This window comes from Acinonyx jubatus, chromosome B1 (assembly GCF_027475565.1).
Source record: "Acinonyx jubatus isolate Ajub_Pintada_27869175 chromosome B1, VMU_Ajub_asm_v1.0, whole genome shotgun sequence".
In the NCBI taxonomy this organism is placed as follows: Eukaryota; Metazoa; Chordata; class Mammalia; order Carnivora; family Felidae; genus Acinonyx; species Acinonyx jubatus.
Genome location: NC_069382.1, coordinates 117,124,033 through 117,148,702, shown reverse-complemented (window position 1 = coordinate 117,148,702; position 24,670 = coordinate 117,124,033). Strand labels below are relative to the sequence as shown.

General features: G+C 41.2%; 1 protein-coding gene across 3 annotated transcripts in view; it reads left to right on the top strand.

Annotated features, from left to right (window-relative positions):
* Positions 1-24,670, top strand: part of NFKB1 (nuclear factor kappa B subunit 1) — a 116,512-nt gene that overhangs the window by 40,247 nt on the left and 51,595 nt on the right. The window contains exon 1 of one of the 3 annotated variants that reach the window (XM_027061575.2): positions 13,178-13,194. The exons of the other annotated variants lie outside the window; for them this stretch is intronic. Coding sequence (XP_026917376.1) covers positions 13,186-13,194 — 9 coding nt within the window. The 5' untranslated portion in view covers positions 13,178-13,185. Of the gene's footprint in view, positions 1-13,177; positions 13,195-24,670 lie in introns of those variants that run through there. 3 annotated transcript variants of the gene reach the window in all.

The window sequence follows — 24,670 nt, the reverse complement described above, 5'->3', positions numbered from 1 at the left end:
AGTACCCCCTCTGCGTGCGGCTGTAAGGGAAGCAGCGGGCCAGATACAACTTTATCAGGGCTTCTCAAACTCGGCACCACTGACATTTGGGGCCAGAAAACTCTTTGTTGTGGGGGGCTTGCCAGTGCATTGCAGGATATTCAGCAATATCCCTGGCTTCTACCCACTCGGAGCCAATAGCCTCCCTACAATTGTGACAACGAAAAATGTCTCTAGACATTGCCAAAATTACCCTGCTTTGGAACCACTGATCTAGATACAGGGTTGACTCAACCTTAACCTTTCTCCTGTGCATAGTTTTCTACTGTAAAGCTGTAGCACATGGATTATATGGAATATATGGAATTGCCTAAATATATTATTTTGCAAACATATGTACTTTTCCTGATTATTAGTAGGTACTTATTTTCAAAATGATGATCACAGTGAGTGTATAATTTCTTCTAGAGTCTCTGAGCTAACATACCTGGAGAACTTACACCTGAGCTAGCATTAAGGAGAAAGAAAAGAGAAGAAAAAAAATGTCTTAAAACAGTCCATATTCTATGATAACGGCATATCTAAAAGCTAACATAGGGTTCTGTGGGCACTCGGTTATGAAGTGTTGCAGAAGAGAAAGTGAAAGTGGACACAGGTTCAGCCAAGGCACAGAACCTGCAGAGCAGCTGTTGTGTGTGAGCAGTGGGAACCTTTCTGGAACAGTCCTCATCCTCCGTTCCAGGGGAGGGAGGTATAACCGAGGGTGCCCACACTTACCCTTAGAATCCATTCCGGCAGGAACTTCAGAGGGAGGGCATTTAGATTTACTGCAAAGAATGCTATATCTGAGATTTACATATGCTACATGCTTATTAAAGTACATTTGTTCAGGTTTAACAGGGAAATATTACAGGCTCTGCCTTTTCCTCACCTATGGCCTCTTACTGGTCTGCCTCTCCCCTCAGACCTCACTCCCTCTCTCTCTTCCCATCACCCCTCTCTGTGGGCACACCACTCCCCTGAGATGCCTCTGAAAGGCTGGTGGCTCAGCATTCACTCAGTCACATGCAGGCAGCAGCAAAGTGTCGGGAGGCCACCCGAAAGCTATGGGGTTGGCTGTGGCTTGGGGGCTGCAGACCCCTAACTACACTTTATAGAGTGTGTGAATGTAAAACCTGCTTGGGTTACTCTCTTGATGATTGTCCAAATATGATACTTAAGTTAAATCATTAAAAAAAAATTTTAATGTTTATTATTTCGAGAGAGAGAGACACTGTAGACAGAGTGCGAGTGGGGGAGGGGCAGAGAGAGCATTTGTACAGAATCCGAAGCAGGCTCCAGACTCTGAGCTGTCGGCACAGAACCCAACGCGGGGCACGAACTCATGGACCGCGAGATCATGACCTGAGCCGAAGTCAGACGTTTAACCGACTGAGCCACGCGGGCGCCCCTCAACTTAAATCATTTTAAAGCAACTCTAGGAGTCTACCCAATCCTCCTTTTTCTGCTGGAATTTTGTGCCATGCCTGAAACCCTGTTTCTTTTTTTGTTAATGTTTTTATTTATTTTTGAGAGAGACAGAGAGAGAGAGACAGAGAGAGAGAGAGAGACAGAGACAGACAAAGAGAGAGAGACAGAGAGAGAGAGAGAGAGAGAGAGAGAGAGAGAGAGAACAGTGGGGGAGGGGCAGAGAGAGAGGGAGGCAGAGGATCTGAAGCCGGCTCTGTGCTGACAGCAGAAAGCCCGACTCAGGGCTCAAACTCACGAACCCTTGAGATCATGATCTGAGCAGAAGTCGGACGCTTAACCGACTGAGTCACCCAGGCACCCCTAAAACCCTATCTCTAATAAGCTGGGTGTAGACTAGGCTTAGACACACTCTTACCATGTGGAGGTAATTTCTAGAACTCCGATGCGGGACCCCCTGGTGCTCTGCGTGCTTCTTTGCTGTCAGAATTCCATTTAGATTTCTAGAGCTTTGCTGTGTAAGTCTTCAGATTATTTTTTAAAAATTGTTTTAATTACAGAATGCTTCAAGCATAATTCAAAAACATTTAAAAGTTGGTATAACTTTTATACCACATACACCATCTAGATTTAATAGATCTTAACATTCTACAGAATGAACTTCTGATCTCTGTCTCTCTAAAATGAAACATAGTTACAGTTACAGCCCCACCCATCTATCATTTTTTCCTTTTTCTTGGTAAGCAAACCACTATTCTGCACTTTCATTCTCTGATCTGCTTTAATATTTTTACTCCATTAGGATGCTTCTATCAATACTGGCATTTTCAAGAAAATTAATTTTTACTGGCTTCCACCCAAATTTTCTATTCTATATCATGGCTCCTTTTGAGGGCAGATAAGCGTTAAAACCTGGGCTCCACTGAAGATCAGTGTTCACTTTGATCCTCCTGATTCTTCTTTATCATCTAGATAAAATTTATTCATTTACAATGTGGAGTTTATTCTGACTCACAACAACAACAGAATAACATTAAGAGAAAAATCCAGGGAGAGCACATATACAGACTGACTCTTAATGTCTCGCCCTTTTCAAAGAAAAGCTTTCCTGTTGTTAAACATTTAATATTCTTTGATACTGTCCAGTAAAGTGTCTCTTTAAAGTTTCTTCAGTTCTGATTTCATCACGGAGCTCCTAATGGGAGAGGCTGGCAGAAAAGCACAAGTACCTTCCTCGGGGCCAAGCTTGTCCCTGCCTGTTTTTGACTCAGCAAGGAGTGCCAAGGAAGGCTCGTTTCCCTCTTTTTCCGGAAAGTTATGCATCAGATTTTTTTTATTAATCAAACTGCTTTCCTCTTCACAGAGGAGGAAGGGTGCCAGTGGGAGCAGCCCCATGGGGCTTCAGAAACTCTCAGTGATGGTCTTCCAGAAACTCCCCGTCCTCAGCTGATAGGATCATCAGCCTCCAGCGGGGCTCACTCTATGCCAGACAGAAATCAGTGTCAGTGACCTTCATTCTAAAATACAAATAGCTCCCCAGTTGGTATTTTTATTTTCTCTTTAGTTATAAATATCGAATGCAGTGGACTACAGCTTGAAACACAGCTGATGTGCGTGTCACTATTTTTAATCACATGTTTTCTGAAAGCTGATTCTCACATATGTGTTCTTTCCTGAGTGTTGTACGTTGAACAGAAGGCATGTATCAAAATGTTTAGGTCAAAACCAGCTTTTTTTGTTGTCCCCTGTGCCCACTTGATTTTTTTTTTTTTTTTTTAAGTCTCCACTCTGGTGCCTCTCATTTAAAAATCCTAAATGTTAAGTTCTGTCAAGGTCAAATAAAGACCGGCTGATCTGCTGTGGCATTTAAAGCTATCACATATCCTTGCATAATCTCCTTTCCTTTGTATAGACTTGTCTGATCCAGGAGGTTTGCCATTATGAGGATCTAGTTTTAATACTAATTTGGAATAATTTAATCTGAGTTGATCACTAAAAGCAACAGGAAAGAAAATCACCAGTAATCCATTAGGCATGCATATGGAACCTGAGTTTGTAGCATTTATTAACATTTCCATCAGTAGTTCTTTACTGTTTGCATATATATGTTCATGTGGGAAATAATTATATCCCCTGTGTGCAGGGCCCTGTATATTGAAGAGAGAGCTTGTAACCTAGATCCCTTTTAGTGGTTTCAGAGAACTTTGGGACTTCTGAGTTTCTGTGCAGAATTTTATGTAAGCATACATACATTTTTGTGAAGAGATAGCTGTTTATCAGATTTTCAAAGGGATGGGCTCAAACATGGTCAGGAATCAAGGCTGTAGATTACATGTCTTTTTAGCTTTTTGACAGCAGCTAATTAAAAGACTGGTGTGCATATGTATGTATATAATGTCTTTGTCAATTTTTTTCGTTTGTTATTTTTGTACTTTTTAATTTTACGATTATGTTTTTGCATTTCTTAATCCATTTTAAGTGAGTCAAAATACTTCAGGCCTCCAACACAAAGCTCTGGAAAGCCTGCCTTCACTTTGGCCATAGGGTGGAAAAGAGGTGAGATTTAGTATCACCAGACAAAAAAGGTGACTGGGCTTCACTGCTTTTTCTCTCTTGCCCTTCCATATTGATGGTGACTCAGCATAAAGTTAACCATTGATGATGGAAGTCAAAAGAGAGAAAATTCATTTAACAAATAGTCATTGAGCACTGTGTGTCAGGTCCTGCTCTAGGCAAGCAGGCAAAACTCTCTCCCATGTGTAACCACAATCTACATTTCTAGATAAATTTTCTTTCAATTAGTTCAGAAGTTTTGCATTTGGCCCCTGAAACAAAATACTACCTTGTAGAATATTTTTAAAAATAGCCCTCTAAATTCACTGTATGTATTCTTAGTCTCTGTTATGAACTAGAGAGAGCTACTCATTAAGGAAACTTCTAACAGAGATCATAGCTGTGAGACTTAACTGTTAGAGATTATCAGGGAAACCACAAATTGTCTAAATTTTAAGTTTTGTTTTTGTCAACCCTGGCTTGGTGATCTTCCTCTGCTGGCCATTCTCATTTCTCTCCCCTTTACTCTTCCCTAAATACATGATTATCCTGGGACCATTGTTCAATCTAAAGCCAATCTCTGATAGCTTCTAACTAACCAGTTACCAGTTACCAGTCTGAAGATTGTATAGTGTCTCCTCATTCCATTCAGGAACTCAGGTCTCATAAAGTCCCATAGCAGTAATTCTTCTTGCTAAGATGAGAATATTCTGGGGGCACCTGCGTGGCTCAGTTGGTTAAGCATATGACTTAGTTTCAGATCAGGTCATGATCTCACAGTTTGTGAGTTCGGGCCCCACATCAGGCTCCGCGTGCTGACAATGTGGAGCCTGCTTGAGATTCTCTCTCCCTCTTTCCCTGCCCCTCCCCCACTCACGCTCTCTGTCTGTCTCTCAAAAATAAATAAACTTAAAAAAAAGAATGTTCGGAAGTACTATAGCCCTTAAATGTATAACACCTCCTCCTCCACAGACAAGCTGTTTCTCAGCCTGTCAGCAGGTCTAGACAGGAGGCTGTAAATGACCCTGCAGTCTCCATCTCCTCTCCTCTGGTCTGCATTTGCCTCTCCTGCAGGTGGGCTGGAAGGTGCATGCGGACTTTCACAGACAGTTCTCTTCCCTTTAGGTCCCCATCCACCCAACAGAATGATTTTGAGAATGGATTGATATGCTTACTTTCATCATCTCATTTAGTCAACACAACAATCCATGCAAGTAGGTTATCTGATCCTCATTTGATAAATGAGATAATTGAAGCCTGGAAAAGTTAAGAAGCTTACCCTGAGTCTGATAGTCTTTCTGGGTTGGAGTCCAAGATTTCAGTTCAGACAGTATGATTTAAGAGTCTACACTTTTAACCATCATGGGATACTATTCATTATTAAAATATTAAGGGTTTGTCCATAAGAGACTCTTAAATACTGAGAACAAACTGAGGGTTGATGGGAGGTGGGGGAGAGGGGAAAGTGGGTGATGGGCATTGAGGAGGGCACATGTTGGAATGAGCACTGGGTGTTGTATGGTTTATTTGACAATAAATTATATTTAATTAAAAAAAAGATAGAATCCTAAAAAAAAGTTTGAGAAAATGATAGGAAAGTAAGAAATGATAAAAGATTTAGAGTCAGAGGGAGCAGACAAAAGAAAAATATGAAACATCACCCTTGAGTGCTATAAATAATTATCTGAAATGTTTATCAGTCATTATCTAACATAACAATAATGATCTAAAATAAATGGTTTAAATATACAAACTAAAAAAATAATAAAATAAAATATTAAGGTTTTGTCTCTACTCATGGGGGTCCTTTGAATCTATGCTTCTCTGTCATTGGTGTGCATCAGAGTCACCCAAGAGTATTCTAACCACAGAGATGCCTGGGACCCGTTCCACATATGCTAAATCACAATGGGACATTTAGCCAATCTTGGATTCTATGATAAGTTCTAAGGACTTATGTCATACAAGGACAAGATATAACAACAGGTAAATGAATAGGCAAATCATGGTATATCTACGGAATGAAATATGCCACTGCTTTTAAAAACTAACATGAAGACTGCAACATGGAAAACTGCTTAGGAACTAATGTTAAGAAAAAAGCAGGAGTCCAGATTAAAAATATAATCACTAAACTGATTTACCTTAGGGAATGAGTTAAAATCAAGATTAGAGACTGTCGATTTCAATTATTAAATTGAAAAAATAGATCTGAAATAGTTTCCTGGAATATAGCACAGAAAGATGGAAAACTTGAAAGGGTGAGATAAAGGGTATAGGTGAGAGAGTAACAGGTGTCTGACTGATGTCCTAGAAGGAGGTAACAGAGCTACAGATCTCAGGTTCTACACTTACAGGTTCTAGGGCTGGGGTGACATCAGCTGGCTTGTGGACCACACTGTTAGGCTTTAAAGCATTGGTTCTAAAGTCAGTTAGTTCAGGGCTGGGCATGATGTTGATTCCTAGTTTTGCCACTAACTTGCAGTGTTATCAACTTGGCCAGGCCTCAGTTTCTTCATCTGCAAAGTTGAGACAAGTGTGTGTATAGGATATGTATATAAATTGTACCTACTGTATAGGATATGTGTATAAATTGAGTTATTCAATGCATGGCACATAGTAAACACTTAAAAATGACAGTTGCTTTTATTTAGTATACCCAAACACACTAATTTGAGTGCTGAATGGCAACTTTCTGATTGGTTTATGGAATCACGGAGTTACAAGAAAGCTTCATCAGTCCACTAATTTATTTGTAGCACAACCTCACTAATTAGGATTGCTTCCACTCTATTTACACCATGTGCTTCCTTCTATCTGGGGTTAGTAAAGTAGGAGATTGAAAAGAGAAACTATACCAAAAGCTTACTTTTAGATGTAACACATGATCTTTTTTTTAATTTTTTTAATGTTTATTTACTTTTGAGAGAGAGAGAGAGAGTGCAAGTAGGAGAGGGGCAGAGGGAGAGAGATACACAGACTCCAAAGCAGGCTTCAGGCTCAGAGCTGTCAGCACAGAGCCTAATGCAGGGCTTGAACTCATGAACCGTGAGATCATGACATGAACTGAAGTCAGACGCTTAACTGACTGAGCCACCCAGGCACCCCTGTAATGTGTAATTTCTTATGAAGATCTTATAGGTAGCAGGATTCCAGAAAGGAATTTATTAAACATTTGTTAGGCTCCTTAACTGTGTTATATTAAACACTATGCACGTGCTAATTTAATTTGCACGAGTATTGTATTAGTTTCCTAGGACCGCCATAACAAATTACCACAGACTGGGTGGTTTAAAGCAACAGAAATTTATTCTTTCATAGTTGTAGGAGCTAGATATCCAAAAATAAGTTGTCAGCAGAGCCATGCTCCCTCTGAAGCTCCAGAGAAGAATCCTTCCTTGCCTCTTTCTAGCTTCTGGTGGTTGCTGGCAATCCTTCACATTCCATGGCTTATAGCTGCATCACTCCAATCTCTGCCTTTGTCTTCCCATGGCTGTCTTCCCTCTGTCTCTCTGTGTCTGAATCTGTCTCTCCTTTCCCTTATGAAACATCAGTCATAGCGTTTCAGGCCCATGATAATCCCATATGACCTCATCTTAATTAATTACATCTGCAAAGACCCCATTTCCAAATAAGGTCACATTCTGAGGTTTTGGGTGGACATGAACTTTGGGGGAGCACTACTCAACTCATTACACGGATGTTATGTCATTAAGCTTATAAACTAGTGGCCCTAAAGTATGGGATAAAGACCATTTTAGTTCCATTTTGCACTCAGAAAGATATTTACATGTATATATAGTGTTCCCTCGTATATCATTGGTATATATTTAGGGAGTAGTAGAAAAGTTAGAGAAGTTTTCCAGTATTTTGAGTAATTTATTTAAGAAAGTAATTTCTATGATATTTTCCCCACTGAGTAGTTGTTGGGCCTTCAGTACAGTTGTGTGCTAGTAAATGTTTAGTAACTGGCTCTCCCGAAGAACAAAACAAAGCCCTGATCTATAGTATTTGTCAGTTTCCTGCGTATAAATACTGCCACCATGGTCAACTTCAAGCTGTCAGCGTGAATTACTGGCTTGCAAAATTTCTGCAAATTTAACAATCAACTCCTGTGAGCTGGTCAAACCAATTTCATCCGTACCACCGTAAGGTTTCATAAAGAAAACATGAGATCATATCCTAGCTATTAACCCCAATGAGCAATAGTCAAATCAACAGAAGATCATAAATTGCTTCATATGAGGTGCTTTATTTGTGCATTACATGATACCAGGGACTTTGCAGGATCTGAGTAAACCGATTAAGTTGCTGAAGTGAAGACATCTGTCGTACAGTAGTTAAATAGGGCTGTGGTCTAGTGAGCAGAATACCATACTTAAAAGCAAAAGCTGGATCTCACTCGAGATTGTGCCACATATAGGTGATGTGATCTTTTACAAGTCGCTTAATGTCTTCAACTTTATTTCCTCATTTATAAGACGAAAATAAAACTACCTACTTTGCAGGAATAGTATTAGGATTAAGTGAAGTAATTGACATGAAAACAGCTGACACATCTATAGCTTTAAATGTTCATTCCAGACATGTTTATGTTTTTAATTTAAAAATCATGAAGATGTCTATAGAATGATTGTTAGTTCCAAGAGGGCAGGAATTGTTTTTCTGTTTTTTGTTTTGTTTTGTTTTGGTTTTGTTTTTGTTTTTGCTGCTGTATCTCCAGCACCTGGAATAGTATATAGCAGGTGGCCAGTAATTGGATAATGAATGCATCATCAACATCTCAAAGTGCTAGAGTGAGGCTTCCCAAAAGAAACACAAATACTATCATAATGTAGCTAAAGAAGACACCATTAACATGATGTAATAACATGGAAACATCACATCTTAGACCAGCCTTCAAGGCTCCGCTCCGGTTGCTGCTCTATATCTCATTCTTCCCATCTCACCAGCCTTCTACTCCTTTTCCTCCCCTACCACACCTGACCAGGAATCTGGTGACCCATGTCCTAGTCCCAGTGAGTTGGGACACTATATCTTAGACCTTAGCCGTGTCTCCAACTTTTCTGAGTTGAAATGGGTCTCTTCTGCCTCAGATTCTTCAGTGGACTCTCTCCATAGCAAATCTTTCATACCAGTCTACTCCTCCTAATATCTTTCCCTTCTTGGAAAATGGCAGCTCCATCCTTTCAGTTCCAGGCAAAAACCTTGGAGTTATCCTGAATACCTCTCTTCTTCTTGCAATCCACATCTAACCCATCAGGCAATCTTATTGGCTGTGCCTTCAGAACTGCCCCAGGATCTCATCACTTGTCACCGCCTCCACTGCTGCAACCCTGGTACAAGCCACCATGCTCATCTTTTTCTCCCAATGGTTTTAGCATCCATGGATGATTCTCTCCTGAATTAATTATTACTAGCGATTGATGATGACCTTGTGATTTTCTATTTATATCATTCCTTTTACCTTTTGTGAGTTAGAATTCTGCTTTAAAAAAAAAAACTTCCTCAAAAAAATAAATAAATAATAAAAAATCAGAGCTTTCTCTTCTTCACATTCCATTAAAAACTTTTTTAGTATCAAGAGGTACTCATTGGTTATTAGTCAATGTATTATAAGCCATTCCTGTCATTATTTATTTTGATGCTTAAATTAGTCCCAGTCTTGACCAGTGAGAGTCATTCGTACTAGCTCCTCTGTCCTTTTGCTATGTCCCCACTCAATTTTTGAATACTTCCTTATTTCTGAAATAATAGAATGCACTCAGCTCATCCTATACGTCCCTACGCCAGTCCTGGGGTTCTCCATCTCTTTAAGAAGACCTGGTTCCTTTTACTGGAGAAATTTCCTTAGGCTTTCAGTAGATAAAGCTAGAAAATTCATTTTTAAAAACAGGTTTGAATTTCTGCTGATAGCTCTGATTCCAGTCTAACACCATAGGCTTCTTCCCTTCCTTCCCCCATTCCATATTTGTATCTCCTTCCTCCAGTAATAGAAACCCTACTTGCCAGTGATATCAGTGTACTTACTCATTTTGCTCAGCCTTATGGCACATACAGAATAGCTTCTGAATTGCTATACCAATGTCAGTACTAGTACAAGCTTACTAACTAGAGTTCAGGCTTTCTTTGCAGTTCTTTTGACCTTCAAATATATTCAAAAGAGGATATTCAAGTTCAAAAATCTCTTGGATTAAATTTTTACCTTCTGTATAGGTTATGGTATCATTGGGTTACACAGTCAAACTTTTCGTTTGTATTCAGTTTTAAGGATTTCCCATCCTTATAGATTTAATTTTATTTTTTGAATATCTATTTATCAATCTCTTTATCTGTCATTTATAGGAAATTAACTAGACTTTTTTAGAAATCATGGTGAAGTCAAGTTTTTTTTAACTATTATTTTTTTGAGAGAGAGAAAGAGAGGTTGTGTGTGAGCACAGCACATGTGAGCAGGGGAGGGGCAGGGAGAGATGACAGAGAAAGAGAATCCTAAGCAGGCTCCACGCCCAGTGCATAGCCTAACCTGACTTGGGCTCAGTCTCATAACTGAGACCATGACCTGAGCTGAAATCAAGAGTCAGGATGCTTAACCAACAGAGTCATCCAGGCACCCCTGCTTTATTATTTTTAAAAATAAGAATATAGACAGGAAAGGAATCAGAGTCTTGATATAAATTGTGTTCTGGATTACTAGTTCAGAAACCTGGATCCATCTAAACCTAGAACGTTCCATGTATAGGTTTCAAAGGCCACTTGGCTGTCCTCCCTTCCTCGCACTCATGTAGTACATGTTTATCTAGTGCAGCCCACATGCCAGTCAGAGTGCTGAGCTATGTTCCATGGTCACACACATGAATGTGATCATTTCTGCCCCCAGGGTTACATGGAAACAGATATATACAGGATGATAATACAGCTGTTACCCAAAAGTTGCCGGAGGAATGCCTCTTCAAAGGATACTCTGCAGTGTGTGTGTGCGAGTACGCGTGCATGAGTGTGTGTGTGCGTGCGTGCGTGCGTGTATATTGGGGAGAGCTAGGGGAAAATGCAGCCTTACTTGAGATCACCTCCTTGCTTACATACTTACAACCACCCCCCCCCAATTTGTGACAGAATACTCATGGCATTTGATAGGTGTATTTCCAAACCAGAGGCTAGAGAGCTGGATATCCATCTCAGGCACCTTGGTAAGAACCAGTCACACCAAATGTACCTCTATGCCTTGTTTTACAGGATTTCTAAAGGGGTAAAATAGTGAGATGCTGGTGATCTCTGGTTTGGTACTTAAGGGGTTAGCAGTATTTCTCATTCTGGTGATGTCAACCTAGAGGAAGAGTTCCAGCCTCGAGATCTTTCCCTGGCCACTTCAATTTATTTTATCAGTGCCTTCAATGGAGACCTTAGCACATTGCAGGAACATGAAGTGATAGATAACATAATTTAAGTTCAAATTAGTTTGAAAAGCTGGGTCAAAGAGCTAAATTCTTAAGCAGTTACATTTAAAGGAGATGAATGCATCCAGAAAGCAAGTAATTCCCCCTTAGGCGGCATTAACAGAAGTATGCTATATAAGACCAAGGAGGTGGTGGTCTCACTTCCACTCTTTGTTGAAAGAACACACCAGAAATATTGTGTACATTGCTGGGCACCACATTTGTACAGAAATAGAAAGCACCTTGAGTGTGTTCAGAGCAGAATGGTGACAGAACTCAAACCTTCTTCAGAAGGGAGTAGTCATTGAGCCTGAGATTTATAGCCTAGAGAATTCGGCTGTCATCAAATATGTGAATGGCTATCAAGGGAAAGAAAAGATGAGCTTTATCCTGTCCATCACAAGAGGAGGAAATAAGGAGCCATGAATGGAAGCCCCAGGGGAAAGAGGTTTCCTTGTCACTGGGAGTTAGAGCAGCTGCCTGAGGGTAGAATGTATAGATAGCCTCAGGATGAAGTTCATGGTCACTGGATTGGTTTATAAATAAACTGGAAGACTACAGAGCAGGGAAGCTAACTCCTGTTATGATCCTTTACAGGTCAGAAAATTTCCTTTTCTTTTTTTTTTAATGCCTTTAGAAAGATTTTTTTGCTTAATAAAGCGTTTTTTTGCAGGTTTAAAGTCCTGCCATTTTTCCATATTCCTGGCTGATGTTATTTTAGAGCTTGTTAGAAATTTTGGTGTTTCCCCCTTCCTCCTTTGCTTACATCATAGTATGTAGATGCTACAACATGTTGGTTAACCTCAGTCTGACACTTAGGTCGCGTTTTCTCTTTTGCTCCATCAATGTCTGGGATGTAAATTAGCCAATAAAATGGCAACAAGAAATCAGACAAAGAAAATTTCCCAATTCTACTCGCTCGTAATTCTCCTAATTTAGTAGGGGTTTTCCACAGGAAATCACGGAAGAAGAGTTGAAATGCCTTATCTTATGTACTTTCCTTCTGAAGAAAGGAGCCGTTAATTGTCTTCTTCCCAAAGTGGTCCACATTTTTGTACAGGCAGCTGTATTTATTCCAGTACAAATTAAACATCATTTTATGATGTCTCTACGTACTTTCAGTCATTGAGAGCCAAATTAATTACTTCTTTAACCAGTGGGTTTCCATGAAAGTGATAGAATAGCTTTTCTAAGCAAGAAAAATATATCAAGAGGATGGTTGTATGCCTTTAAGAGGAAAGAAAGGAGTGGTTATCTAATCCCAAATAAATCTGAGTATCAGAATCAGAAGATAATCTTAATGATCTTTAATCAAGTTTGGGTCAAAAACAATGTGTTGAGAAACTTTATTTAAAAACAATGTTAACTTTGATTAATAATCTCTATTTTCAAAGAATAAATAAATCAGAAACCTAAAATTATGGTTGGTCTGATCCTTCTGATTATTTTTATGTAGTGTGTATGCATTAAAAGAAAAAACTTTCGTAGACTAAAATTTCTCCTGACCTTGTTTTGCTTGTCTGTTTTTTCCCCTCCTTTGTGTAACTGAAGCATTTCTAACATATCCCAGAAAAGACAGATCTTTATTATCAGGACTTGACTGCCCAAGGCAGCGCCTTCCTTGAATTAACTGAAAATAAATACTATGGGTACTCATTTTCAGTTTTAATGACAAAAGTTGAAATCTTTGCCTAACATAAAGGTTTTCTTTGTCTCTGAATTTTGATTTTCCATGCTATCAGAGGCCCCAATGCAACAGGTAATTTGAGTGTTGATTGTATGTTTTCTTAGTTTGTAACTGTGGTGAAATGTTTTTAAAATGTTTGCAATTTTAAAATTAAGTTTATCTGTTAGGTTCCTTCCAACTCAGAAATTCTGTGATTTTAAACTTTTTTTTTCTTCAGTTTGAAAATGTGATCTTTGGGTGTTGTCCTGTGTGTACTTTACATATAAGAATCATAGAATTTTAGAGCTGGAAGATGTCTGAGACCTTATATAGTAATTCTGCAAACAGAGAATTCCGGGCCCAGGAGAACAGGTGGTTAACTCGGGGTCGCAGCAGGAACTGATGGCTAGAACCCTAACTGCTCACTGGAGCACTAAAACTCAGCACCAAAAATTAACCCAGACGTACTTCTCTGAAAATTCGCAGACTTCAGGAGAACATTCTTCCACCAATCTACAAATTTGGAGGCATTTCCATTAAGCACAATTTATTCATACTCTACAAACTGTGCCAGCATCCCTTTTGTTTTCTCCCAAACCCAGGGTCACACTTGAAAATAAGTTACAGCTTTAGATAGGTTAAAGTTTCCTGATTTTGCACTTCTGGGATATTTTTCAGTGATTCGACAGCATAAACGGACAGGGTAAAGTTAGGGCGGCTTTCGGGTGGGAGGTGCCGGCGTGTCTCTGGGATGCTGGCCCGGAGAGCCCTCCTCTGTCGCCGCACTGACAGAGTGTAAGCAGGGCTGGTGAGTGTGAGGTTCACCGCCCCAATCTCACAGGGCCTGTGGTCAAGGCAGTGCTTCCCTCCTCCCGGTCTCACTTCTGTTTTACCAGGAACCTACCCTGCTGATTGTTTTCCACCCATCCCACCACGTTGGCCGAGCCCCCGCACAACTGGGAAATTGCACGTCAGGGTTAAATTTCACCTGAGAATTGAACTTATAAAAATGAAAAATGTAGCATCCCTGCGGCCGGTCTGTGTGTAAATGGCAGTTATTTTTCTCAGTGGAAAAGCCTAAGGGAGTCCGAGTGCTTCAAAAAATAGTCTTCTAAGTAACGAAGATGGTGCCAGGGGTCCATGTCCCAACTGTGATTCCAAGCCAAGGAGTTAGTAGCGTTAGGAGAATTTCACAAGTTTACTGGCCTTTTGTTGAAACTTTTCAGAAACTCCTCAGGGTGATCCCTCATGGTTGTGTTAGTGAGACAGACCCTATCACAGGACAGTAACACCTCTGCAGAGACCTCCCAGACCTCCCAGACTTCAGAGTGAGACAGCTTGCTGGGCCCTGTGTCAGCTGCCTCCAGTCACTGCTGGCCCAGGGCGGTTGAGCACTTTGCTGCTCCTTCGTTCTCCGGGTAGCCTGAAGCCAATGATTTATTCAGTCGTTAGTTCTTTTGTTTATTTTTTATTTAGTTAGTTAGTTAGTTAGTTGGTACTGAAACCCAAGATGGAACCAGAGTCATTAGTTCTTTTAAGAAGAACTTAAAAGTTTCTGTGCTGAGGGTTGGGGAAATAGAAAGAAGAATTAAGTAGCGCCTTTGTCCTCAAGGATCAATCAGTTCACAGAAGAACGGAGATATGTCCTTAAAGACCTGAAATATGAAAATATTGTGTTTGTTCTATTCACCACTACATAGTCAGCACCTGTGACTGCCATGTAGAGACTGTTGAATAAAGTTGTTTAGGTTTTTGTTTTTTGGGTTTTGTTCTGTTTTGTTTTTTTGAATGGAAGAATGAATAACCTGATGGCCCCAAGACAGACTTGTAAGAGCCAGCTAGTTAGGTTGGTCATAGAAGATTTTGAGGCAGAGGTTTTGGCCTGAATCTTGAGGGAAAGGTAGAAATGCAAATGTAAAGATCTAGCTTGAGGAAACAGCACAAGCAGAAAAATCCGCAGCAAAGCCTCAAAAGTAGAAATCTGAGGTTGAATGGGAATAGTGGATAATTCTGCTAGCATGAAGAGTACGTGAAAGAGAAGGGTGGGAATAAGGTCAGAGAGGTAGGACAGGGCCAGATTGTGTATCGCTCAAGAATTTAGTCTGGGTTTTGTGGGAAATGGCTAGATTACTATATAAGTTTCAGTATAAGACTGATATGCTGTACTCAGCATTGTGCTCTAGGAATACAAACTTGGTAGCAATGTGCTCAGGGACTTTGGAAGGGAAAGGCACAGGGACACCAGCGAGAAGAACTGCAGTGATTCTTCAGGAGTTAAGCTCAGAGTTCAGGCTGAGATAGATGAACTAAGGCAAAGCAAATAAAGAAGAAAGACAATTGCCAGAGATTCTAGAGGTATGACCTGGTCGAAATTTGGCAGCTGATTAAAATGTGAAGGACAGCAGAAGAACCTAGGATGATAGGGAGGATTCTGGTGCAATTGTGTGGAAGGTGGTGGTTTTGTCTATCGGCCAGTAGAGTAGGTTCGAGAGCAAGGGCGATTAGTTCAGTCACGGGCAAATTGAGTTATAAGGATGTCATGGACAGGAAGATGCTCAACAAACAGCTGAAAGTGTTACAGATGCTTAAAAGGAAGATAAGCACATGGGATTGAAATTAAGGAGTTATCTGCATGACATAGACAATTAAATCTGGGAAACTAGATAAGAGTATCAAGAGAGTGATCGTGGTAAAGATTAGAAGTGGACCAAGGGCTGGATCTCTGAAAAGACTTCTCTTTGGGGAGGAAGGAGAGCACCTTAGCAGAAGTGTCAAAAAAGTGATGGGGGGCAGTTTCTAAGAAGGAACAGTAACACACACATCCCAGGTTTCTGAGAGGTTACACTGGATGAAGAATAAGAAATGGCTGTTGGGTTTGGAAACGTGGAGTCAATCGTGACCTTGACGCACTTTTTCATTTGAGGGATAGGGGATTTAGTTAATTTACAAAGGGCTACAGATTCAGTAGGCTACGGAGGAAGTACAGCGTGGGTGATCAGAGCTCTGTTTGCATACTTGGTAAGGAAAAAGAGAATGGCACTAAAGCAGGCATATAAGTACCTTTTAAGAACCTTTCTCACTGGGTTATTAAAGAAGATGAAATTAAAGAATCATTCTGTATTTCTTGGTGTAGTGCCTGGCCCATAGATTTGAATAAATGCTAACCTTTACAGTTGTCATCATCATTATCAGGAAAGGGATTTTTTAGAATATGGAAAAAGATTATACATGTTTTGTGACTAAGAGGAAAGGTCCCCTTGAGAGGAAGACAGAGGTAATTCAAGGACGTCTGGCATAAGTATGGCACTAGGCAAAAACAGAGTGGTCAGCTCTGGAAAGGGGAACAGACCTACCTTTCTTGGAATTAGGAGAGGATATGTGAAGTAATAGGGACACTTTGAGCCTGGGGAGCAATAAGGAGAAGGGAGGTTAAAAAGATTCTCATGCAATGGCTTCTACCTTCTCAACAAAGTGAGAGGAAATCTCAACTGAAGATAAACTGCTTAAAACAGGAAGACACAAATAAGAATCACTGTCCTAGGGGCACCTGGGTGGCTCAGTCAGTTAAGCGTCCGACTTCAGCCCAGGTCATGATCTCACAGTCCATGAGTTCAAGTCCTGAGTCGGGCTCTGTGCTGACAGCTTAGAGCCTGGAGCCTGCTTCAGATTCTGTGTCTCCCTTTCTCTCTGCCCCTCCCCTGCTCATGCTCTGTCTCTTTCTATCTCAAAAATAAATAAAACATTTAAAAAAAATCTTTTTAAAAAGAACCGCTGTCCTTTATTTTGTGCCTGCCACGTATCAATAACTGTACTAGACCCTTTAAATGATCTTCTTTAATCCCTGTGAAAATTCAGAGATTATGTATTTGTATTCACATTATCCAGATGGGAAACCCAGTCAAAAAGACTAAGTAAACAGGAGCACACAGCTAGGAATGGGAGGAGCCAGGACTCAGAGCCAGGTCTGTCTGACTCCAGAGCCTGGTGCTCTTTGTTGAAAGGGAGACCAGTAGATTGAGATCTTGCAGGTGTAGCTGTACTGTATCATGATAAAGTCTGCGGGTGGTTATTCCTGTCAGTCACCAGAGTGAACATCAAAGAGCTTTCTCACAAGAGAAGGAAGGGACGGTGAAATTGGGGTGGACCAGAAATGCGAATTCTGGGTCCCTGAGGGCAATAACAAAGCAAAGAATAGTGATTTGAGGCAGGTGCTAAGACTCCAGCACAGCAAAAGAATGCCTTATGGGCAACAGCAGTTAGGATGAAGAGAGGAAAGTATGCGGGGGGTGTCTTGGACTTTAAGAGCTGCTAGCTTGGTTTTCCCAGGGGAATGATTTAAGAGTGACCTTCCCTTCACTTTCCCACAGCTGCCTGAATTCCTGCCACTCAGCAGTTACCATCCTCTCACCATCCTGGGGTTCTACAACCCCTACCTAGACACCCTCCTACCAACTTAGGCTAATGTTCTGGTGTATAATAATCATGTTCTAATTTAAATAGCCTATTTGAGAGGTGACACCAGGATCTAGCCATTTTATTTTTTTGAAAAGACAAAATAACAAGAGAAGGAATATAATTGCCTTATTTCCATTTCCTACTTGATACAGCTCTTTATGTTTTAATCAGTTGCCTTCCATGGATAACATTTTAATTGTATCTTAATTATTTAATCGTGCCTTCACTAGACAATTGAATGCTGACAATGTGACAAATATTGCAGGCACTGGAGATTTACCCAGGAAGGAATCAGTGTCCCTACTCTGATAGAGCCTCTATTCCAGTCGAGAAAATATAAGTAAAATGTGTAGTGAATTAAATGGTATTTAGTAGGAAGAAAAAGCAGAAGAAAGGTGCAAGGAATGCAGGGATTGGAGTGGTCAGGTTTAGACAGGGGTAGGGTGAGCAACGAAAGTCCCCCTGAGAGAGTGGCATTTCTGCAAAGCCTGAAGGAAAGCAAGAGAACATGCAGGTGTCCGGGGAAAGGGCGTTCCAGGCAGAGGACACAGCAGTGCAGAAGCTCTCAGGCGGGAGCTGAGCTGGCCAGGTCAAGAACAGCCCGCAGGCCGATGAGGCCGCCTGGCTGGGAGCAGTAAGAAACAAAATCAAAGAGGAAATGGAGGTGGGGGTGTCACTTCACTCGGGGCTGTTAAGATGGAAAGACACTGGAGGGCTTGGAGTTGTTTTTCTTTAACTTCTTATCATGGAAAATCTTAATCATATATACTTGGAACAACGTAATGAGTCCCCTTGTACTAATCATTCAGCTTCAACAGCTTTCACTTTGGGAGGACTTTGAGCAGAGGAGTGACAAGACTTGGCATGACCTGACTTGAGCAGGATGGCTCAGGAGAATAGGCAGTGGAAAGTGGGGCAGGCATGGGAAGGAGACAGATCACGATGGCTTTAAACCAGGGAGCAGCAGTGACAGTGGTGAGAAGTGGTCAAGAGTCAGGATATCTTTTCGAAGGACGGGCTAGATATTATATATTTCATGCTTTGTTCAACAACAACAAAGAATTTGAGAATGCACATAGTGCAGCGAGGAAAGTAAGAGATGCAGAAAAGAAATGGTACCAGAATGCCACTATTTCAGCCTAAACCCAAATCCCAAAAACTGGCTTATAAGTGAACATTTGTAACATAATTCAACCCTAAGTTACGTATCGTGTACTCCTCCCGTGTTCTTTTGCAGCTATGGATAATTGGGCCATATGAAGGGTAAGGATTTATTTGTAATTTGTTATTGAGGTAATGACACCTGTTGAGGTACAAGTGCTAACAATTCCTGAAGAAAAGTGTTACTTGATTCTCTGAAAGAATCATGATTTATAAGCAGCTCTCTTAATGTAATAAAGCTGAAAATTAAAATAGAACAGACAAAAAAATTTTTAGGTCAAAGTATGGCAGAAAACTTAAAGTTTTAAAGCAGAAAATTCAAAGTTTTATGTAGACAGAGATTTTATTCCTCTCTCTGTGTTGTGGATAACACCCTCTTAGCATGTTTTGTTGTCTTAATGGCATGGTTTGTTTGCCTTTCTTATCCCAGCCTAACATGTGAGTCATATGTGTTGTTGGTCAAACAAGTAGGGCAATAAACAAAGTAAAAGAGTGTGACTGAATCAGGGCAAAGCCAGGAGCATTGTTGGAGAAACAACCCTGTCATCACCAGTGAATGTGTTAAAGAGTATATTTTCACATTATCCTACCTAAGAACACCTCACTTACTTCACGTTCAGAAGACATGGGACAAATTCCAAGGTCCTTCCGTGTCTTGGCTGTTCGACCTTGGGTTACGTTGCTTGTTAATCTGTCTGAACCTCTGTCTTCTTATCCGCAAAATGAGGATGATAGTGCCATCCCTGTCTACCCAAAAAGGTTGCCGAGAGACCTAAGGAGAAATGGGCCCTTTATAAATAAAAGAGAAGGAAAGAAACTGGTGCCTCCGTGGTACCGGCCACGTGCCAGTACATCACAACAGCCATCTGAGGTCACATCATTGACCCGTTTTGTAGATGTGGAACGTGAGGCTCAGAGAGGTTGCCTAACTTATGTAAGGCCACATGGGTAGAAGAAGAAAGAGCTGCGATTTGATCCCAGATTGGATCAACTTTAAATCCCTTACCTGAAAAAGAAAGAACTAACCTTCCCAAGCATCTTCCTACTCTACGCCAGAAACTGTTAGACGTGGTTGTGTCCTATTTCCTTTAATACAGGTTATTCGATACTCCCTGGGTGCTCGACAGATAATAAAGAACAATAACATCGATTTGTCATCACTGAGAGAAGACATATTATGAAAACTGTTACTGTCCTTTTTCTCCCCCTTTTCCTCCTCTTCATGCTCCTCCTTCCTCCCTCTCCCTGTGCCTCCTCCTTCAACTTCTTGTTTTACAATCTGTCTTGCAACCGAACAGGGGAGAATGAGGGCATGGTTGAATGATGTCTGTGGCATGATTTTTTTAATGCGGAGCCTTGCAAGAGGACAAGTGTACTTCTGCCACCTCACTACTGACCCTGAGACCTCCTTTCTCACAATACACACCAACAAAACCAAACGAACAGGTTATTCAGGAATAGCTGTCACGTACCAGCACCACTAGGCAAGGGAGAGCTGCACCACACTGGGCAGACTGGACACACACAAAAGAGAAAGTCGTTGAGCCAGCAGTAGCCAACGTAATGGAAAATGTGAGTGGGCTGTGGCTTTGGACAGACGGCTTCAGAAGGCTTCCCAGCACTCCGGTTATGGGAATGATGGCGGTTCAATTCACCTTAATGTGCCTCACTTCCCTCAGCTGTGGAATGGGATACCTCTACTGACCCCACAGGGCTGATGTGAAGATTGGCTGAGTAAACATACTCCCTTCCCTTTCACGAGAACAGTATGGTAGGAGGTATTGGTGTATGTGCTCTGGGAGTTTAACAAGCAAGAGAGATAAGCCAATAACCCTTTAGTTGCCAATTGGTGTTACCACCTTCTTGTAATCAGTTGATTTGGTGTTCCTGCCCCACTCCAATCTCATTCTCCCCAAAAGGGGACAGTAGTGAATTTTTGTGGGTCAGAGCGGTGAGGAGAGTGCCATGGAAGATTCATATTTAGGTCTTACCTTTGAGGAATGAGTGGTTCTAAATAAGAAAGAGAAGGGAGGGACACCCCCCCCCCCCCCCCCCCCGCCGAGGTAGTAAGGAGTATGGTTGGGGAGACAAAGAGGGGGACTCTCACCACAGTGCCTTTGTACATCCTGTTCTCCCCACTGGGAACACTCTTCTCAGCTCCTTGTCTCCCACCCACACCTTCCTTTGTTACACTCTTGCCCTTCTTTCAGAGCTCAGCCCTCATTACTCCCTCAGGAAGCTTTCTCTGACTTCCTGATCAGGTCAAATCTCCATTATGTATGTCTTTTGTAAGGGCTTCACAGTTAGGCATTTACATTTCTTTGTGGGATTCTTTGAGTAGTATCAGCCCCGCTCTTTAATTCCCATAAGAACAGAAGTTCTATCTGTTTTGCACTCACGTTGTATCCCTTCACTCCCTGACCTACTGCATGCAGTGCATGAAACTTAGAAGGAGCCTAATAAATACTGAATAAATGGGTACATTTTTGGTTATCAGTGAAGTAATAGCCTGGAGAGGAGAATGGGTTTATCCTTGAGTTTGCTAATCCCATTAGGTGCCAAGGGATGTATTCACTCACTTAATCCTCAAACAATTTGTGAAATCAACTGCATTGTTCCTTTCATTTTAAAGATGGAGAAATTGATGTCCAGAGATGTTAACCATCTTTCCCTGTTGACCCGGCTCTGATAAGTGGCAGCAGAGGGATTTGAGCCTGGCAGCATGACTTAAGAGCTCTTGGATTTAATCACATTGCTCTGCTCTGCTGCTTTAGCAGTAGAGGACAAAGTATGCAAGTAAAGTTAGCGTAGATTTCTGTTTGAAAATTGTGGATGTTTTTCCTCCTTCTTCCCACCAATTATCATCATCACCATCATCCCTTCATGAGAAAAACTAAGCAGAAAAGACCTACTTCATGTGTCACCATCATACATTCATGTTGACTCTTCTGCCAGAGTGATGTGGTCAAATTTACTTAGTAAGTAAACTGGACATTTCAAATTCTAATTCCAAGAAAATTTCAGCCTAGTTAATCACCTCTTAAGAACCAGTATGAACTTTGCTAGAGCATGTCAGAGTAACTTGAAATAAAAGGAGGTGATTTGACTCAGTTTGGTATTATCTGCGACACTAGGTTTCTGGTTTTTACTCAAAAAGCCCGTGGTCATCAGTAGGTATTGAGTCATAAAGCTCCTGGAAGAAAGGCTTAATTTCATCAAGGGAGCTGAGAAATCCCGAGCACCTCCAAGAATGATAGCTGTTACTGTAATAACACAATTATTATTAGAAAATTAACAAAGCCCAATAAAATATGTCACGTGAGGGGTGGGGGGGGGATGGAGGGGGAACTTACCCTAGGAATAAAAGTGGCCCGAATTGGTCTTTTAAGACAGAATTTTTAAAAAATCACCTCAGGGCAGGTGTATCTAATATCTCCAGGGAGGGGAGTCCATTACAGGGATCGAGAAGATAATAGTTAACACTGTATATTGCTCTTATTTGCTGGGCCATGTTCTAAAGACTCTAACATATTTAATCCTTACAACGAGGAACCAAATAGTGCCCAAGGTCACACAGCTAGTAAATGGTGAAACTGTCTTCAAACCTAGCCAGTCTGCCCCTGGAGTACACGCTTACAGTGTCTCTCGGTAGCTGATTACTCACATTTTCACCTTTGTCTCCCTTGCTTTCACTGAAAAGCTTAACTTATATTTAAGCTCTTAGCATTTAAGAGCCTGCTATGTTCAGACTCTTTCAAAAATAAACCCAGCCTTCCTGGCAGATACAGTTGCTTTCTGTAAAGGTAATTTTCAAGGGAACCACTATTCAAAGAAGTAAATGGGAGGCTGAATAAAAATAACCAAATTCTCTGTAGAAGACACGAATTTCTGAATCAGTTGCAAATAGCTCTCAGTCATGGTGGCATTCTCTGAAACACACCCTCCTCTAAGGTAGAATTCCATTTTCTTCATCTGCCACATAACCTGAAAATAGTATCATTTTTTTTCTGTCCCCGCACTTCAGCTTTCTTCTTTCAGTCAGTATTTTGGAAAGTCCACAAAACCCAGGGGCCTCCCTGTCGTTGCCCTGTGGTCGATGTAAAAACCAGATGATGCCATGCTGACCTGAAGTCTTTCAAATGGATCAAACTGCACATTAGTCACTGGCAACTTTTTCAGGTCCTTTTACCTCAGAGACTACTCAGTTCCTCATTCTTGCCACCCTTCGCTCATGAAGTAATAGCAAGAAAAAGATGTGAGTACTTTTTGAGGACACCTCCCACTCTTTCCTTCAGTGCTTGTGACTGATTCCTTCCCAGTGGGGACATTGAAGGGTCCCACTATCCAGAGCGATGGGGCTCTGATCGCTGGATTCCTTCCGATGTTCTGCTTAGGTGGAAAGCCTCCCTGATTTCACCCAAGTGAAGCATTTCATCATGCCTTACACTGTTGCATTTCTGTGCTCCATGCACTTAGAAGTGCAATTACATGGTCTATTTAGTGCTTTTCACTTGTTCATTTACTGCTAAAGAAGTCCCTGTAGAATATGTCATCATAACAAAGGCTGATCTCACAGTTGACACCACGGCCCTGAACTGGCATCGGCAACCCAGGGGGTATGCAGGCACAACAGCCAGTTTTGGAGCAAACCCAGAACTTTTCATTCCCTGTCCTGTCCTGTCCTGTCCTGAAGGACAGAGGCTTTCTTCTGCCTCTTTTAAAAGGGAAAGCAACCAAGTTCATAATTATTTGTATGCCCAGAAGGCTTTTTTAAGTGCTGTACCTATTTAAGAAATTATTTATTTGTGCTTTGAGCTGGTGGTCAAAAACAAATTTAATCCTTAACGTTCTTTGTGATGAGTTTGCTCTGCAAGGACAGAAGGCCACTTCTTGGGAAGGAGCATTACAGGGTTTGAAAGCAAACTTTAGCAGCAGCTCTGGGCCGAAGTTCGGGCAAAGAGGCCCTAGGGTTTTCGCGGGGAGCTGCACTGTTGATTAGAAAGGATTCTGTCCTTTGCTCAGGGCAGGAAACTTCTCTCCCCCAAACCCTCTGCCAAATGGTCCCAGCCCTGATCAACTTCTTCTCAACTCTTGCAATGAGAGATTGGACTGGGGGGAAAAAAAATCCATACTGAAAAAATCCTAACAAAACCTTGCCTCAGTGGAATATGGATCTGTTTGATGGTATTTATAGAAGTAGACTGGTTGAAAGGGATTCTGTCTTTTTCCAAGAAATTTAATTGGCAAGTGTAGGTTCTTCCTCAAGTTTATGTCCGAAAGACTTACATCAAGGATTCGTGGCTAGATGGGATTCCTGTCCACTTTCTTTTCCTTCCAAGCTATGGGCTGCTTGTACAGATTAAAATATCTCTAATGATCATATGGTTGGGAGATCCTGGGTTTAGGTTCACTCACTCCCTCAAAGGGAGAAAATATGAGCTAAGGAAATAGGGTGACGAACTCTTCCCAGTGTTAGCCTGAAAGCCTTGGGAACCCCACCCCCCACCCTGTCCCAGGCAAACCAGGGTGCCTGGTTACCCTTTGAGGAAATATAGTGCATTTCCAATAGTTTGGCTGAATTTATCACAGAATTCTGCCTTGTGGGATTCAGAAAAGTAAAAATAAGGCAAATTGGTCTATTCTGTTAGTATGATTTTAATATTGGGGCTTTCTCAAGGGAGGAATCTGTGGTCTACTTGCTATAGGGGGCTGGAGGACCAACTAGAGGAGAAAGGGTGTCCAAGCTGTCTTTGCTTTAAAATGCCATTTTCTCCATGCTACTTCCTTTTTATTGCTGTTGTCATCATTTTAAAGGCATAACAATTAAAAAGATGAGTTATCTTAAGTGGAAGAATATGGTTTTATAAGACAAGCGCTAAGTAGGTGTCAGATCTAAGGATTTGCACGTAGGAAGTGCATTTATTTGAATTGACGTACTGCGACCCGGATATAC